The 13,771-nt window shown below is 48.4% G+C and overlaps 1 protein-coding gene across 9 annotated transcripts in view; it reads left to right on the forward strand.

Annotated features, from left to right (window-relative positions):
• Positions 1 to 13,771, forward strand: part of NFATC1 (nuclear factor of activated T cells 1) — a 111,943-nt gene that overhangs the window by 35,012 nt on the left and 63,160 nt on the right. For all 9 annotated transcript variants that reach the window (XM_056331455.1, XM_056331456.1, XM_056331459.1 and 6 more), the window contains exons 4-5: positions 8,979 to 9,181; positions 12,281 to 12,453. In XM_056331455.1, coding sequence (XP_056187430.1) covers positions 8,979 to 9,181; positions 12,281 to 12,453 — 376 coding nt within the window. The remainder of the gene's footprint in view (positions 1 to 8,978; positions 9,182 to 12,280; positions 12,454 to 13,771) is intronic.

Genomic DNA, 13,771 nt, shown 5'->3' on the forward strand with positions numbered 1-13,771 from the left:
TTTGACTCCGATGGCTAATTAAATAGCAAGACATCTTACATAAGACTTTTTTTTTGTCTTTTTAAAGGAGTTCTTGGCAAATCCAAGAAATTAAGAATTGGAAGTATATTTATAGTAATTTTTGTGGCAACAGAACAGTAAGTCCAATTTTCATGTTATGAATATGGCTCAGTATTTATAGCTCTCCAAATATTTACAGAGATAAAGCCTTTAAACATAGCCCCAGCTTTCTGTCTTCAGTAGCAGTTGAAATAAATGTCGTTTGGATAGGAGTTAAAATTTCAGGGGAAAGCAACCATTTCTGGTCTAATACCGCCTCACTGGTGTTGCTGAACCCCAGATGTGTTCTGCCTGGGCTGTGTTGCCCCCCCCCCGTGCAAGCCCGCGCAGATCTCAGTGTGCAGGAGCGGCCCGCCAGGAGCCTTGGCCTGGAGCAGACAGCCCCAGCGGAGCTGGGCGCCCCGCTGCTCTCGGCTCTGCAGGGGCGGCGTTCCAAGTGCCGCAGATCGTGCCACGCTGGCGGGCCACCGAGTGACAGCACGGCGCTCGGGCCTGGGGGTGCCTGACGTCTGGGGGAGCCGCCGGTGGGCACGGGCAGCAGGGCTGAGCGGCATCAGTGAGGGCATCGCGCCCGTCCTGCTGGCGCTGACGGTACCTGGCACACGCCTGAGCATCCCGGCCTGTGCTCAGCCACAAATGGGAGCGTGCTGGATGCAGGCGATGTGTCAGCGGCATGACGAAAGGCAGGTTCACAAGTACAAGCTTGCCTGGGGTATCTGCTTGAGAATATGTAATAAATTCCTGTTGCAGTGCTCCGGTGATTTATTTTTTTTTTAACTGTTACATGGCTGTGGGTGTGACTGTCCAAACTGACAGCTGTTACAGATGCTGAGGGCAAATGTTTGAGTGGCAGCTGAGTAGATCGAGGGGTTGGGTAGTTCAGGGAGGGCACTAGTGCACTGGACTTACCCCCAGACCCAGAATTTTAATCGTGGTTTCCAGAGCCCCTCTCTCCGTTGCCAGCCTCCATTTACTTAATGCAATTTAAAGCCTCCCTGTGCTTCAGCTTTGTTCTGCTCAGGATCGCACCCAGCCGCAGGTGCGCGCGAGCTGCCGGGGGCAACCCCGAAGGCTCTCACACAGTGGCCATGCAGTAGGGCAAGCTGTCCGGGGGAGCAGCTCTCCTCCCCTGCGACAGCCAAAGGAAAAGGTCTGCATTTAAGTGGCCTGCCTGGCATGGGTGTCCTCTGCATCCCTCCGCGGGGAGCAGCTCTCTGCAGCCCTGTCCCACGGGGAGCTTTGGGAGTGATGGTGGGGAGGGGGCTGGCTGCCAGGCTGGGGAGCGTGGGGAGGCAGCAGGGGTTAGGGGAAGGACGTCTCTTCAGTCTTCTGCTAGAAGATGGCATGAGAGCAGTAATGACTTCCCGGTGTCCCAGTGAATAAGGTGCCCAGGACCTACACGTTCATTCTCCTTTTCTGATGGGCATCCCTCTTGTGAGTCTGACAGTTTCAGGAGCGGTGTGACTTGGGCTGGTTTCTAGGTACGTGTATTTTTGAGGAGGAAAATCCTTCCTAGAAATAGGGACCAGCGTCTTGCGGCTGTTTAGACAAGGAGATTGCATGGTTGTGCTGAGAGCCAGCAGCCACGAAGCCTGTTTTTCCCTGGATAGAAACCGAAATTACTTGTGAGCCAGTGACTGAGTGTACAGCATTCTATTACATTAAGATTAATAATTCCTCGCAGCGTATTTGCAGCTGGAAGTTTTATATAGATCTTTATTCATCATGATGTGAACAGCTGCTCTTTTGCTGCACTGTTGAATTAAAGTCCAAGTGGCAGCACTAGAAAGTGCCACATAAAACACACTCCTGCTGTTTTCCATTCACTCTTCCTGTCCAGCTCTCACCCTCTGCCCAAGCTTAGCCCTTTGCAGGAGCAAGCCATCTTATTTTTATTTGTGGACTGACTACACTTGGATCTTAAAACAGAGTTTGAGTGAATCCAAGGAAAATTAGTTTTAGAAAGGAAAAATAAATCTTGAAAGCAGCACAAAAAAACCCCTGTAGGAATTCCTGTTACATTTTTACTTGAAGTAAGTGAAGGACTAAGGGGCAGTAGCATGTATATTAAGTCAGAAAGGGCATAAATTAGACACTTTTATTGGTTAACTGTGTCAGATAAAGTTCAGCAGAAGCTGCAGAAGAGAAGAGGGTCACCTCAGCTCCTAAGGAGGTGTTTTATTTTCTGGGTTTATTTATTTATTTGTTTAATTATTTCTTAGTCTGAAGTCTGTCTGCTCTGCTGCATCTCGAGTAAGATGCTCCTCTTTTTTTGTTTTTGGTTTGTGCTCTCACAAGAGAACAGAGTGTACAGGAGCATCCCAGTGGGCCAAGTTTAGCACCTTCATTTTGACTCCATGCCAACAAGGAGTCTGGGCCTGAGCTTTGCACCTCATCCGAAAACTGGAAGGGGTACTGCTCAGGACGATGTGCCTCTCTCAGCCCCAGGTATGCTGTGCTGCAGCAGCCTGCATCCTTCTGGGTGGCCAGAAACCTAAAAAGCGCGAAGGGCACGTGTGTGGTACGGCAGCGGCTGAAGCACGTGCACCTGCAGAGCGTGATGCTGAAGGTGGAGAGAAATGGCTCAAAAGAAGCGGGGATGATGCGCACCGCTGTGGTGAGTGGGTGCTGCAGCGGTCTGCAGATACTGCATGCCTGGCTGTGTCTGCAGTGCCAGGGCTGCTCTGTGTCCCTCAGCGGGGGGTTGCCGGACCTGGAGCCCACCCTGTAGCGCAGGGGCAGCTGCCTGCTGGCTCCCTGCAGCTGCCCTGGCCCGCAGCGGGGGCGCCCGGCTTCCCCCTCCAGCAGGGGGGCCTGAGTCCCTGTTAGTCAGCGAGCCACCGCGCGTGGCACTGGGTGCTAAGCCCTTTGGTTTGGGGGAGGAGGCTGAGTGGAGAGCATCTACAGCCACCTGCCATGGGCACCCGAGATGTGTGTTTTCCTGAAGCCTCCCCTAGCAAAGGAGTTTGGAGCCAAAAAGGGGCAGAACAGGTGGAGGGAATTTTGCAATGAGGAAGGCAGCCTTTTTGCATCTTTTCCACCAGCGCCATAGGCTGCTGGCTCCCTCAGCCTTCAGTGGGAGGCTCTGGGTGTCAGCCGGGGGCACGGAGGCAGGTGAAGGTCGGGCGAGATCTCTGCGGTGCACACCAGAACAGATGCCCAGACTCCTGACTTCGCCCTCGGTGCCTTCGCTTCACATCACAGTCATTGCTTGCAAGACCAGCTTTTCCCTCTTCCCATTTAAGCCCATGGTGCGATGGCTTACGTCTTCTAGTGCTTCCCCATGGTAGCTGAAAGTACATTCTTTTTCTTAAAAATCAGATTGATGACCCTATTTTTATGTGTGCTTGGTGCTCGCAGCTGAAATCAATACCCAAAATGTTTGTGCATTTTCTTTGTAGTTCAAATAGTTTGATGTTCAATTTGGTTTTTAAAAAAATCAGGATGCTGAGCACTTGCTGATGCTACTTTTTGAGGCTGTATATTTGGTACTTTTTCAAGATGTGACAATTTGTTTCATTTTATCATTCACTTGTGCAGTTACAAAAAAGACCTGCTGCTTGAGAAAGTTCGCAATCAAGCGATTTAGCATGTCGCTCCCAGAGCTCTGGCTGAGAGAGGAGAGCAGCAATCACTTCATAAATTTCACTGTTTTATAGATTTTATCCTGTTTGACCTTTTTGAAAGCATTGGAATTATGTTCAAAACACTGATGGGAAAAAAAGGGACGGAAGCCCCCTTTCCCCAGACTGGGTGTTTAGTCTCACTTATGATTCTCTCCAGACCGACTCCGGGTGTTCCCTGAGCAGGTCTCAGAGTGCAGGTGGGATGGATGGATGTGTAAGGCAATGCTGAGCGTAAGCGCTGCGGTACCTGCTGCAGGCAGCGTGGCCATCCCTTACATGGTTGGATAAGAAAATGTCAATGTTGTCCTTACTATTTTTAGAGGCATAAGTGGGTGTATTTACTTGTTGCCTTTATTGTGTACTGAACGTACAAAGAACAGGCACACGTGTTTGTAGATGCATGGCTGATAGGGATGTTACCTGTGGAATTTTTGGGCACATCCTTATCATTAAGGATGCAACCCCCAGTAGCTTGCTGCCTGGCTTAGAGGGTCAATGTGAAGCCCCTGGTCATGCCCCACTTTGGTATTTGTGGGAGCTCTGCCCTGAGCGCCCTGCGCGGGGCTGAGCCCTAAATCAGCCGCTGCGGTCATTTCATGTATTTACAGAGTCAGAGTGTGAAGGAGTGGACTGCTGTTGGGTGTTTGCAGCCTTTTCCCAGAGCTCCCAAGGAGTGCGCTGAAAAGCTGTTCTGTGGGGCAGTTCCCTTTTTTCCTGGTGGCACGGGTGGGTGTGCAGGGTGTACCTGGCTGGGGGGTCCCGTCGGAACGGGGCCATGCTTTCGGTGGCCTCCCGGAGTCTCTCCAGGCACAGAGGGCTCCCTGTTATGACAGGTAGCTTTCTGAGCATTTAAACAGATACTTCGGCATGCCAAAAGCATAAAGCGCTTGGAAGGGAGCACACAGAATATTTCAACCATGTTTCTTAAAATAAATGCTGTGGCTTAAATAATAGAGGTTTTCTCACAGACTCTAGAATAACCACTGATGCTGAAATAGCATTTGAGTTATTGGACGTGACATTTGCAAAAATTCCTCAAAATTCAGTAACTATAGTGAGGTTTGGGGAGGTTTTGCTTTTTTTCACTAACGCTGGTGTTAAAAGCTCCTCACCTCCTTCTGCTCATTGTTTTTCAAGTCTGTTTAATTCCCATTGCCAGATTTCATAGATGTGCACCGGGCACACAGTTGGGATCCAGGCAGGCTGGGTGCGCTCATGTCTGGGATAAACCTCAGGTTATCGTTGCTGTAGGACTGAATCAGGCAGTACCTTGCAGTCGCTGTGGGCTGTGAGGGATGATGCAGACCGTTCCTCTTGCAATTTGCTGGCCGCCGGAGGAAGATGCCTGGCATTCAGCGCCGCGACACCTGGACGGGCAGAAACATTGAGCCCTGACGCACAGCGCTCGGCGCTCTCCCCGGGGAGAGGCTGGGGTTTGCTTTGGCACCCGGCGCCGAGATGAGCGGCAGTCTGCTGCTGAGAATCAAGACGTGCTGGTGGGAGAGGGCGTTGTGAAAGCGATGACGGAGAGGTGTAGGAATCCCAGGGAAAGCTTGGTGCGGTGGAGCAGTCGCCCAGCTGGTGCAGCCTTTCCCTTGCTCTTGCGTAAGATGATGTAGGGTGACAAAGAGCTTAACTGTGATCGGTCCTGTTTGGCTGTTAATTACCAGTAACTGCATCGCTTCTGATAGAGTTAGGGGAGTATAAAACAGGCCCACAGTTAAGTCTGATTTTGATCTTAGCAGCTTCAGACAATATAAATGCAAATATCATTTGAGACCAGTTCAGACATTTTCAACAGTGTTGCTCAGAGGGAAAAAGAGCAGAGTAGTCAGTGGTCGGTCAGAACGAGAGAATTATGACCTACTTTCATTTCAAAACCCAAAAACACAGACCACAGAGGCCTTATCTGCATACCTAAGTTTTGCATGCATCTGCTTTTGCACTAAACTGTGTGACTGCTGTATCCTCACCTTTATTTGGGAAGGAAAACTCATTCAAAAACATTGTGCACCTGATCCGGATTTGCAGCTAAGTCCTTTTGCACTTTCACAGCAGGGGAAAGTACAGCTCTTTCCACTTGCATCTACATATTGCCAAGCAAAGCATGCTTGGTAGGGAAGGCATATCCTTTATTATGAATGCTGTAGCTGAGAGCAGCCTTTGTCACCTGTGCTCAGCCGCTGAGTCATTAAGAGAAGAGCTTTGGACTGTGTTACACAGAGAAAAAGATAAAAATAGGGTGTCTGACGCATGCATCCCATGTTGCACGCCAGGAAACAGAATCGTTATACCACTGAGTACAGTATTCCAGAGCATGTTTGGAAAATATGCATGGATGTGAACGTGCAAGATCTTTCCTCACCAAGAAAAACACTCAGTCCCCTTTTCCCCCCGTCCCCTTTTACATCTGTCCTGTTGGATATTCCCTTTACCTGTTGATAAATCTGTCAGCCGGCAGTACAGCAGCTCTGCCTTCCCTGCCACCGCTCCCCTCGTTGCCATGCTGAGCGACATGATGGTAATGCTATGCTCCTGTATTTTGAGGGAGCCGCAGAATCTTCTTGCTGTGCCCAGCTGAGGGTAAGCAAAACGTTTCCCATTCTCCAGACACCTACAGCATGCTGAAAACTCCCAGAGCTCCACGCTGTCTGTCACAGAAATCGTGCGTGGGGTGCATGATCTAAAATTAGTCACCCAGTATGTGCCCCTTTAAATGTTAATCCTTGCATCATTTTCTTTTATTGCTTCTGTTGGCATACATGATTATATGACATAATACAAAAGTAAATAATGTGATGCAATGGGTAAAATGCAAAGGGAAATACATATTGGAGATCAGGCACCTCCTACGGCAGAATGCGGCATGAAGCTTCCAGTATGACGTGAGTGCGGATTTTGCCTGTTTTGAGGGCAGCAAAATCAACTGTATAGTGATTACATTAGTCTTTCTGGACGTTTTTGAGAATTCCCAGCTCCAGAAAACACGTTTGTTCAGTGCTGGAGCCACTACTTGTCCTCAGGTGCCGCAGTAGCTTCTGGGCAGTGGGTAAGTGTGGGGTAATGGACCCAAAGCAGAGCCCAGCATGGCTTTGCGACAGGGCCTTTAAAAAAATCCAAGCATAAATTAGTCTAAAGATCACAAACTTAAAAAACCAATGCAACACGTGCATCTGAGATCTTATTATTTATTTTCCAGCATGTGAATGCTTCTCGGGGGAGGGCAGGTGCGTGAAGCCGAGGCCTTTGGGTGTTTGGTGGCCTCCTGGTAGGAACCCGTGGGAAAAGCACAAGCCAAGACTTGGCAGCAGGTTGCGAGATACAACAGCAGCCAAGTTCAGGTTTAATGATAAAGCCTGAAATAGCAGAATCCAATGCAAGGCCAACATTTTTTGTCCCCTTTGCCCGGATTCAGTAAAACATATGGGTACCTCAGTGTGTGATTTTGCTTTTGCTGAATTGAGGTTTGAGTTACTCGCTAGTCTATTTTTACCTTTTAAGCGGCCTTGTAATTCAATATGTGTTTGTTTTAATTTTACACTCTCTATAAAAAGCACCATCCATGACGAGTTGGAGAAGTGACCGCTGATAACGCGTAGACGTTTACCCGGCTGGTGTGTCACACTGCCTTATTTTCCCCCTGCAAACCTGCGTGCCACTCGATCAAAGCTGCCCCGCAGTACCCGTCACCTTGGCTGTGCCACTGTGGGATCAGCCCGGGCTGAATCCAGGTCACTCTGCCAGCCCCGCTGGTGCGTGCCTGGGCTGTCAGGTGTGGGGATGGGACAGCAAGGAATAGGATGGGGACTTCCCCGTGGCCACCAGCCGTTCTGGGAGCTTCCATTGGCGATGGGAGATATGCCTGGGCACAGCGTCCTTCCTCGCTCATGCCTCAGTCACCATGGTACCTGAATCACGGCCTCAGGCATTCCTGTTGCCGTCATTGTGTTCGGTAGCACTGGGAAGGCTCCGTGCCTGTGTTGGCACTCACCAGAATTTGGCAGAGCTCATGGAGCAAAAGTGACTAGAGGTCTTTTCTCTTAATAGCATTCCTGGGTAAAATACCCTGGGGAGATAGGCCTTACGTTATGATGAAGCCACCAATTACTTTTTAAGATTTAAGGAGAGTGAAGGCAAGCAAAACACAATCATCAACAACATTTGATACAGATGTGTCCACTCGCTTTCAGCTTTGCTTTGCTTTGAACTTGCGTGCACCATAAATAAAAAGTGTTGCTTCTTACTAAATTAAGGCCAGTGGTCTAATTTTGATCTGTCAGGTTTAGTGGCGGTGGGTGACTTGTTGCCAAACCCACCTGAACCGTTCGATTAGGAACCTAAACCTACGACAGAGCATGCTGGCTTCCTCTGTGCATCTCCTGGGAGCCATCATCACCTTGCCACGCTCCTCTCTTGGCAGGGGCAGCACCCTCCCCTCCTCGGGACCAGGCGTCGCAGCTGACTGCTGCAAGGTCACTATTTTTGTAAGACTCGTTTCCCAGCGTCGGGCAGCAGCGTTAAGCTGAGGTTGGAGCCGTCCCCAGGCAGCTCCACCCGTGGTCTCCTTCGCACCACCGTGAAACCGGAGTAGCTTCTTCAGGAGGGGGTGGGGATGAGGTCAGGCTCTGCTCCGGCTTCGGCCCCCGCCGGCGGCAGAAATAACTCTTGTCATCAGAGCGGTCACTGTAATGTGGATGAGGTTCAAGTCAGGCCCAGTAGCTTCAATGAGATTTTTGTGCGATTATAACAAGAATTTGACACACATGGTGAGCTACTCGCCGTGTATATGTGATCTGTTCCCATGCTGTCCCAGGAGGTATTTACCAGCATAAAAATCACTTAATGAGGGGATGTGTGAGGAGCAGCAGCCTGTGGCTGCACGAGGGACGATCCGGGAGGCTCAGGGATAGGTGGGTTGTGTCCTGCCCACTGGCAAACCCCGTCTGTTTTTGCCACCCTCGGTACTGGGAGGGAACATTGGCTTCATTGTGTTTTTTTGCGAAACGCCGCAGCAGAATTTATGCAGAGCTTTCTGTGGAGGTAGCGGGAGCACTCCAAAGCTCGCCCCATCTAAAGTGCCTCAGGTCCTTTAGGATAATGAGACATTTTCTGAGTGCACCTTTTTATTGTACCAATATTATGTTACAGGAAAAATGGAAGGGGGAAACTTAACACATAGCACCTGTCGCAAGTTCTCTCCTTGAATTAGGCTCTCCTGCTTATAAAAATTTAATTGATTCCTAGCAGTTTATGTGCATGGTGCTCAGTGGGCGTTTTCTGTTCTCTTGCCAGCTACACGGTTACTTAGAAAGCGAGCCACTCACGCTACAGCTGTTCATTGGGACTGCAGACGACCGCCTGCTGCGACCCCATGCTTTCTACCAGGTTCACCGAATCACTGGGAAGACCGTTTCCACCACCAGCCACGAAACGATACTTTCCAACACCAAAGTCCTGGAAATTCCACTTCTGCCAGAGAACAACATGAGAGCAATGTAAGACCCAAGCATCCTAGCAGTTTCCTCTTGGTTGCCTCGCTTGATTTCTTCTGCGTTGGGTTTTGTTTGTACACAATTTTCCTAGCATTTTTTTTTTCCAATTCTCTCTGTAATAGTAGGTTTTCACATCTTTGCCAGGACAAATTGCCCCTCATCAGCTTAACAGCAAAATGAACTTCACAAATATTTATGACAACTGATTGCTTTCATTCTAGAGTTTCAGCCAACGTGCTTATTTGCTATTTAAAATAAGTATCTCAGTTACCAAGCTGTAAATATCTCCTACCTCAGCTCCTGCATTTAGTTTCTAAATATGACACCTCTTGCTCCTATATGCACTAGCACAAGGAACAGGGCCTATTAAAATTTATCTTTGGATGTCAAAGGAAACTCGTAGAGAGCATTTCCAAATACCCGAGTGGTTTTTTGAGACAAATAAAACTACTCTTATTTCTTACGTAATAAAAATCAGCATTTTTCATGGCATTTGTTTAGAAGCAAAGCTTCTAGAATGAAGAGGAAGAGTAAAGGTGATACACCTTACAGGTTGGAGTTACTAAAGTGGGGTATATTTAGTCCTATGCAGGGAAGCAGGCATGGACGTCTTAGGATCTCTGGATTAGTAGAGTCTGAGTGACGATGAAGTGCCCCATAGGTCCATTACACACAGGTGAATTTCATTACAGGATTGTATATAAGGGCTCAAATATCCCCCTCTGTCATATCATGGCATATGCGAGACCCTCTGCATTATTTAATCCCATTCTCTCTGCCCCACTCGTTGAAGTGATCCTAGCCCTTATCAGAGTCCTCTCCCCCTTGGTTCAAATCACCCTGACCCTTACCCAGGTGTCTGCCTTGGGAGGAATCTGTGTGCTGGTGTGCACGTACAGCCCCCGGCGTGCGTGTCAGTGCGAACATGTCGTATTTATATAGAGACGCACGCACCTTAGTGTGTATGTATAGGGAGACAGAAAGATAAGCGGGTAGGCAGATGGAAGGCAAGCAAACAACACTGGAAAATCCCAGGGAGCTTACTAAAATCACAGTTTCGCTCCTTGTTATTCATAGAGTTTTCTGTGCCTTAATGAAGTGGGAAGCGGTACCAGGCACCTGAAGCCCTGCTGCATGCGCCGGTTATTAGAGGCTGGTTTGCAGTGTCATGTACAACATGCCCCGGAGTGCCTCATGTAAATAGAAGAGCCAGAATGCGTTTAGCTGCGTTGCCAGCTGGGCTGAGGGCAATGGCTCCAGACCTGAGGACCTCTGTCACTGCATTGTGTTAAAAGCCATGGCGAGTCTCAAAATTATTGCCCCCCTGCGCTGCCTGCGGCAGGCTGGCACGGCTTCACTGAGGTTATTGGGATTTTACCAGTCCGTACCCACGCGGTGCTTATTTGGCCCTCTGTTTATCCAGGTTGAATCACGTTTTTGGCCATCTAGGAACGTTGTTACTGTTTCAATCATCTTTCTCCCTAGAATAAAGGTAGTCACACAGTTTGGGAGCCAAGCTGAATATTTTCATGACGTGTGCCAGATTGTAGTAGAGCGCTCTCAAGAACCACAAACAATGCTTTGGCATATATCAGCCTTCCACATCAGGAGTCTAAAACCTCAAGTAGCGCTAACAATGAATTGGAATTTGGAGCCAAGGTCTTTTCTCACACATACTTTGTGTATTCAGGCCTTGATTCAGTGAAACACTGAAGCTCATCTGCATGTTTAGACTTTTGCACATTTACCTGCTCCTGTTGACTTAAGATTTTAATGTCCATGACCTTCCAAGCCTGAGTTTAAATGCTGTTTCTTCTCTGAACTTCACTGGCTCTGAACTAATTGTCGTTAAGCACTTTGAATTTATTTTACGAGTGTTGCTGTAAGAGGGACAGCATTGAGAAACACAATGTTTCTTCCATACCTTATGGATCTTTGTGTAGAATTTTGACATGGGTACAAATGTTTCATATTTCTTATGACTTCCCCAGCTAATATGTGTTGTTGAGAAGCTTTTGTACTTCCATTAGTTTCTTTGGTTGTATCAGCAAGGGCCTCTTTGTTATTCTGAAATCCATACTTCAGAAAAAATGCAGATCAGGACAGTGCTGCCATAGTTCTTGTTTGCACTTTGCTTCAGAACAGAGCTTCAAAGGTCTGGGGCAGGAATTAAACTCTTTGAGTGCAAAATAAAATTAAACTATGCATATTCAGCGTAATAAAATGCATGCCAGAGACCAGTATCCAGAAGAAATTGCCGTGTAGGCTTTGTAGTTGTGGCCAAAGCGGAGGTATTCTTGCAGTGGCTTTTTGAGCACGTATGTTTATATATCTTTTGTTCTGGGAACTTGCTCTGAAATTTGCTTTGACAAAAATCCTGATTTGTAAACCCGTCCAGGAGAAAACCAATGTTAAAGAAAAAGGAGAGAGAGGTTAGAAATAGTAGTAGTTCTGTCTGATGAAAAGTGTGTTTTTCCGTGATGTTGGAGGGAGGACTCTGAGTTTAGGTTTCTTTCATGCAGAGCTTCAGCTCAACGCTCAGCTTGAGAGTATTTCCAACTCATTCAATTCCAAACATGCTGACAGTAGAACTGACCTCAGGGAAAGCTGTGCTCATGAATAAGCATTTTCAGGACTGTGCCCTGGAATAAAAATCATGTCAGATTTTTCTCCAAATGATTTGTAACAGGCAAAATCATAAGTAACCCTCATTCTGGGTTAGTAACACTTGCCACGGTACTGTCTCATCCCATTGACGTTTCTAGTCTCGCTGTTTCTTCAGGCTTGGGTTAATCTGTAAGTACCATCCTTACAGGATGTGTTGGGGAGGAAGGATCTTCTAGATTTTCTTCCTCTGGGAACTGAAGTAATGTCCTAAATTTGTGTGCTCAACAGCAGCTGTTAGCTACAGATAGCCCCAATTCAGCTACTTGTGGATACAAGCACTACGCTTAACAAAGTCTGCTGAGCTCAGTCTGGTCATTGGGTCATGTCCGACTCAGATTTTTAAGAAGGATGTACAGGAGAGAGGGAAGATGCCGCATGGTCATGTCTTCCTGAGGTCTGCTTGAAACGGACTGCTCTGTGTTTCCTTTTGGATAGCATCGACTGTGCCGGGATATTAAAGCTCCGAAACTCTGACATCGAGCTGCGCAAGGGAGAGACAGACATCGGTCGCAAGAACACACGCGTGCGGCTGGTCTTCAGGGTTCACATCCCACAGGCCAACGGCAGGACCCTCTCCTTGCAAGTAGCCTCCAACCCCATTGAGTGCTGTAAGTAGCAACATCCTTCTTGCGCTGGGTATTGTGCCACTGATGTGCTATACATTGGTTTTGCTTTGCCTTCTAGTCAGTGAACCTTAATTTGCTTTCCAAAAGCAGGTGGTTTATACTGAAGACAAAATATCCATGTCTTAGAAAAAATGTGTAGCTGCGTGCATTGATTTCTATAGGAAAGACTGTGCTTAAAACAGAATTGGAGTAATAGTAGACCTGGGAATGACAAGGGAGGGTTTGGGTTTTTTTTTTTTTTGGCTACTCCCTGTCATACAGGTAGCTGCTGTAGGAGTTTTCGAAAACAGCTATCATGTCCTATTCACCCTCTGTCTCTCCGTCGTAAAGCAAAAACCAGCAAACAAAACCCCAAACCCTTTGATGAGGACCTAGCAGTGTACTAGAGCTGCCACACTGGCACAAGCTCCCTGCGGCTTCAGAAAGCCTCCAGAAACCAGGTTTCCGCACTGGGGTCTCTTTGATTGAACAGGCTGAGTTTTATCAGATACACCGGGGCACCCTCCAAAGGCTGCATCATTCTTGCTCCGTGAGCCTCCTCAGCCTCCCACACACAAAACCAAGCCTGTTTGCTTCACGGAGCTTTAACGCTCCAGCCTAAGTGGTGGAAATTGAATTTCAGCCTAATTTCCAATGCTAGTTTGGTCATCTGGGTGGACTGAAACAGTTTTTTAATGTTTTGTTGGATTCCACAAAGTGGATCTGTCTGATGCTGACAGGGTAGGGAGTAACTTACAGTCCAGCAGGTATGTGGGTGTTGAGCTGCGGGGGTGGGGAGCAGCGAGGATGGGGAGGAAGGCTTGACCATCCCTAGCTCCGTGCATGCTGGAGGGTTGTGTCTACGCTTGTCCCTGCGTCATTGCCGGCTGGAGTCTGCACAGTGTGGCTGGCAGGTCCCTGAGCGTGTCAGCATTCGATCTCTTGGTGGCACGGTGCTGTATCAGGGATCAGTAGTTGGGAGGGTGCAGGAGGGAGCATCCCTGCATTCCTCCTGCAAAGGCAGTGTCACTGGCTCCAGACCGGTGACACCGCTCCACCCTCCCACTAGGGCAGTCCGAGCGCAGGAGAGGCAGAAGCTGTAGGAAGGGGCAGTGCTGTTGCTTCCCTCCTTCCCTGCCTGTCATTTAAATAGACGGAGGAGCGTTGGCAGTGGGCAGGGCGTTAGGTTAAGGTAAGCCTGTGATGCTGATGAAGAATAGCAGAGCCTTCTTACCTACAGCAGGTAGACTGGCATAAAGCCTGGTCTCCTGTCCAGGAGATATGAATGGGATGAATAATTTCCCCGTTGTTTCTTATTCAA

This window comes from Falco biarmicus, chromosome 3 (genome assembly GCF_023638135.1).
Source record: "Falco biarmicus isolate bFalBia1 chromosome 3, bFalBia1.pri, whole genome shotgun sequence".
Taxonomy (NCBI): Eukaryota; Metazoa; Chordata; class Aves; order Falconiformes; family Falconidae; genus Falco; species Falco biarmicus.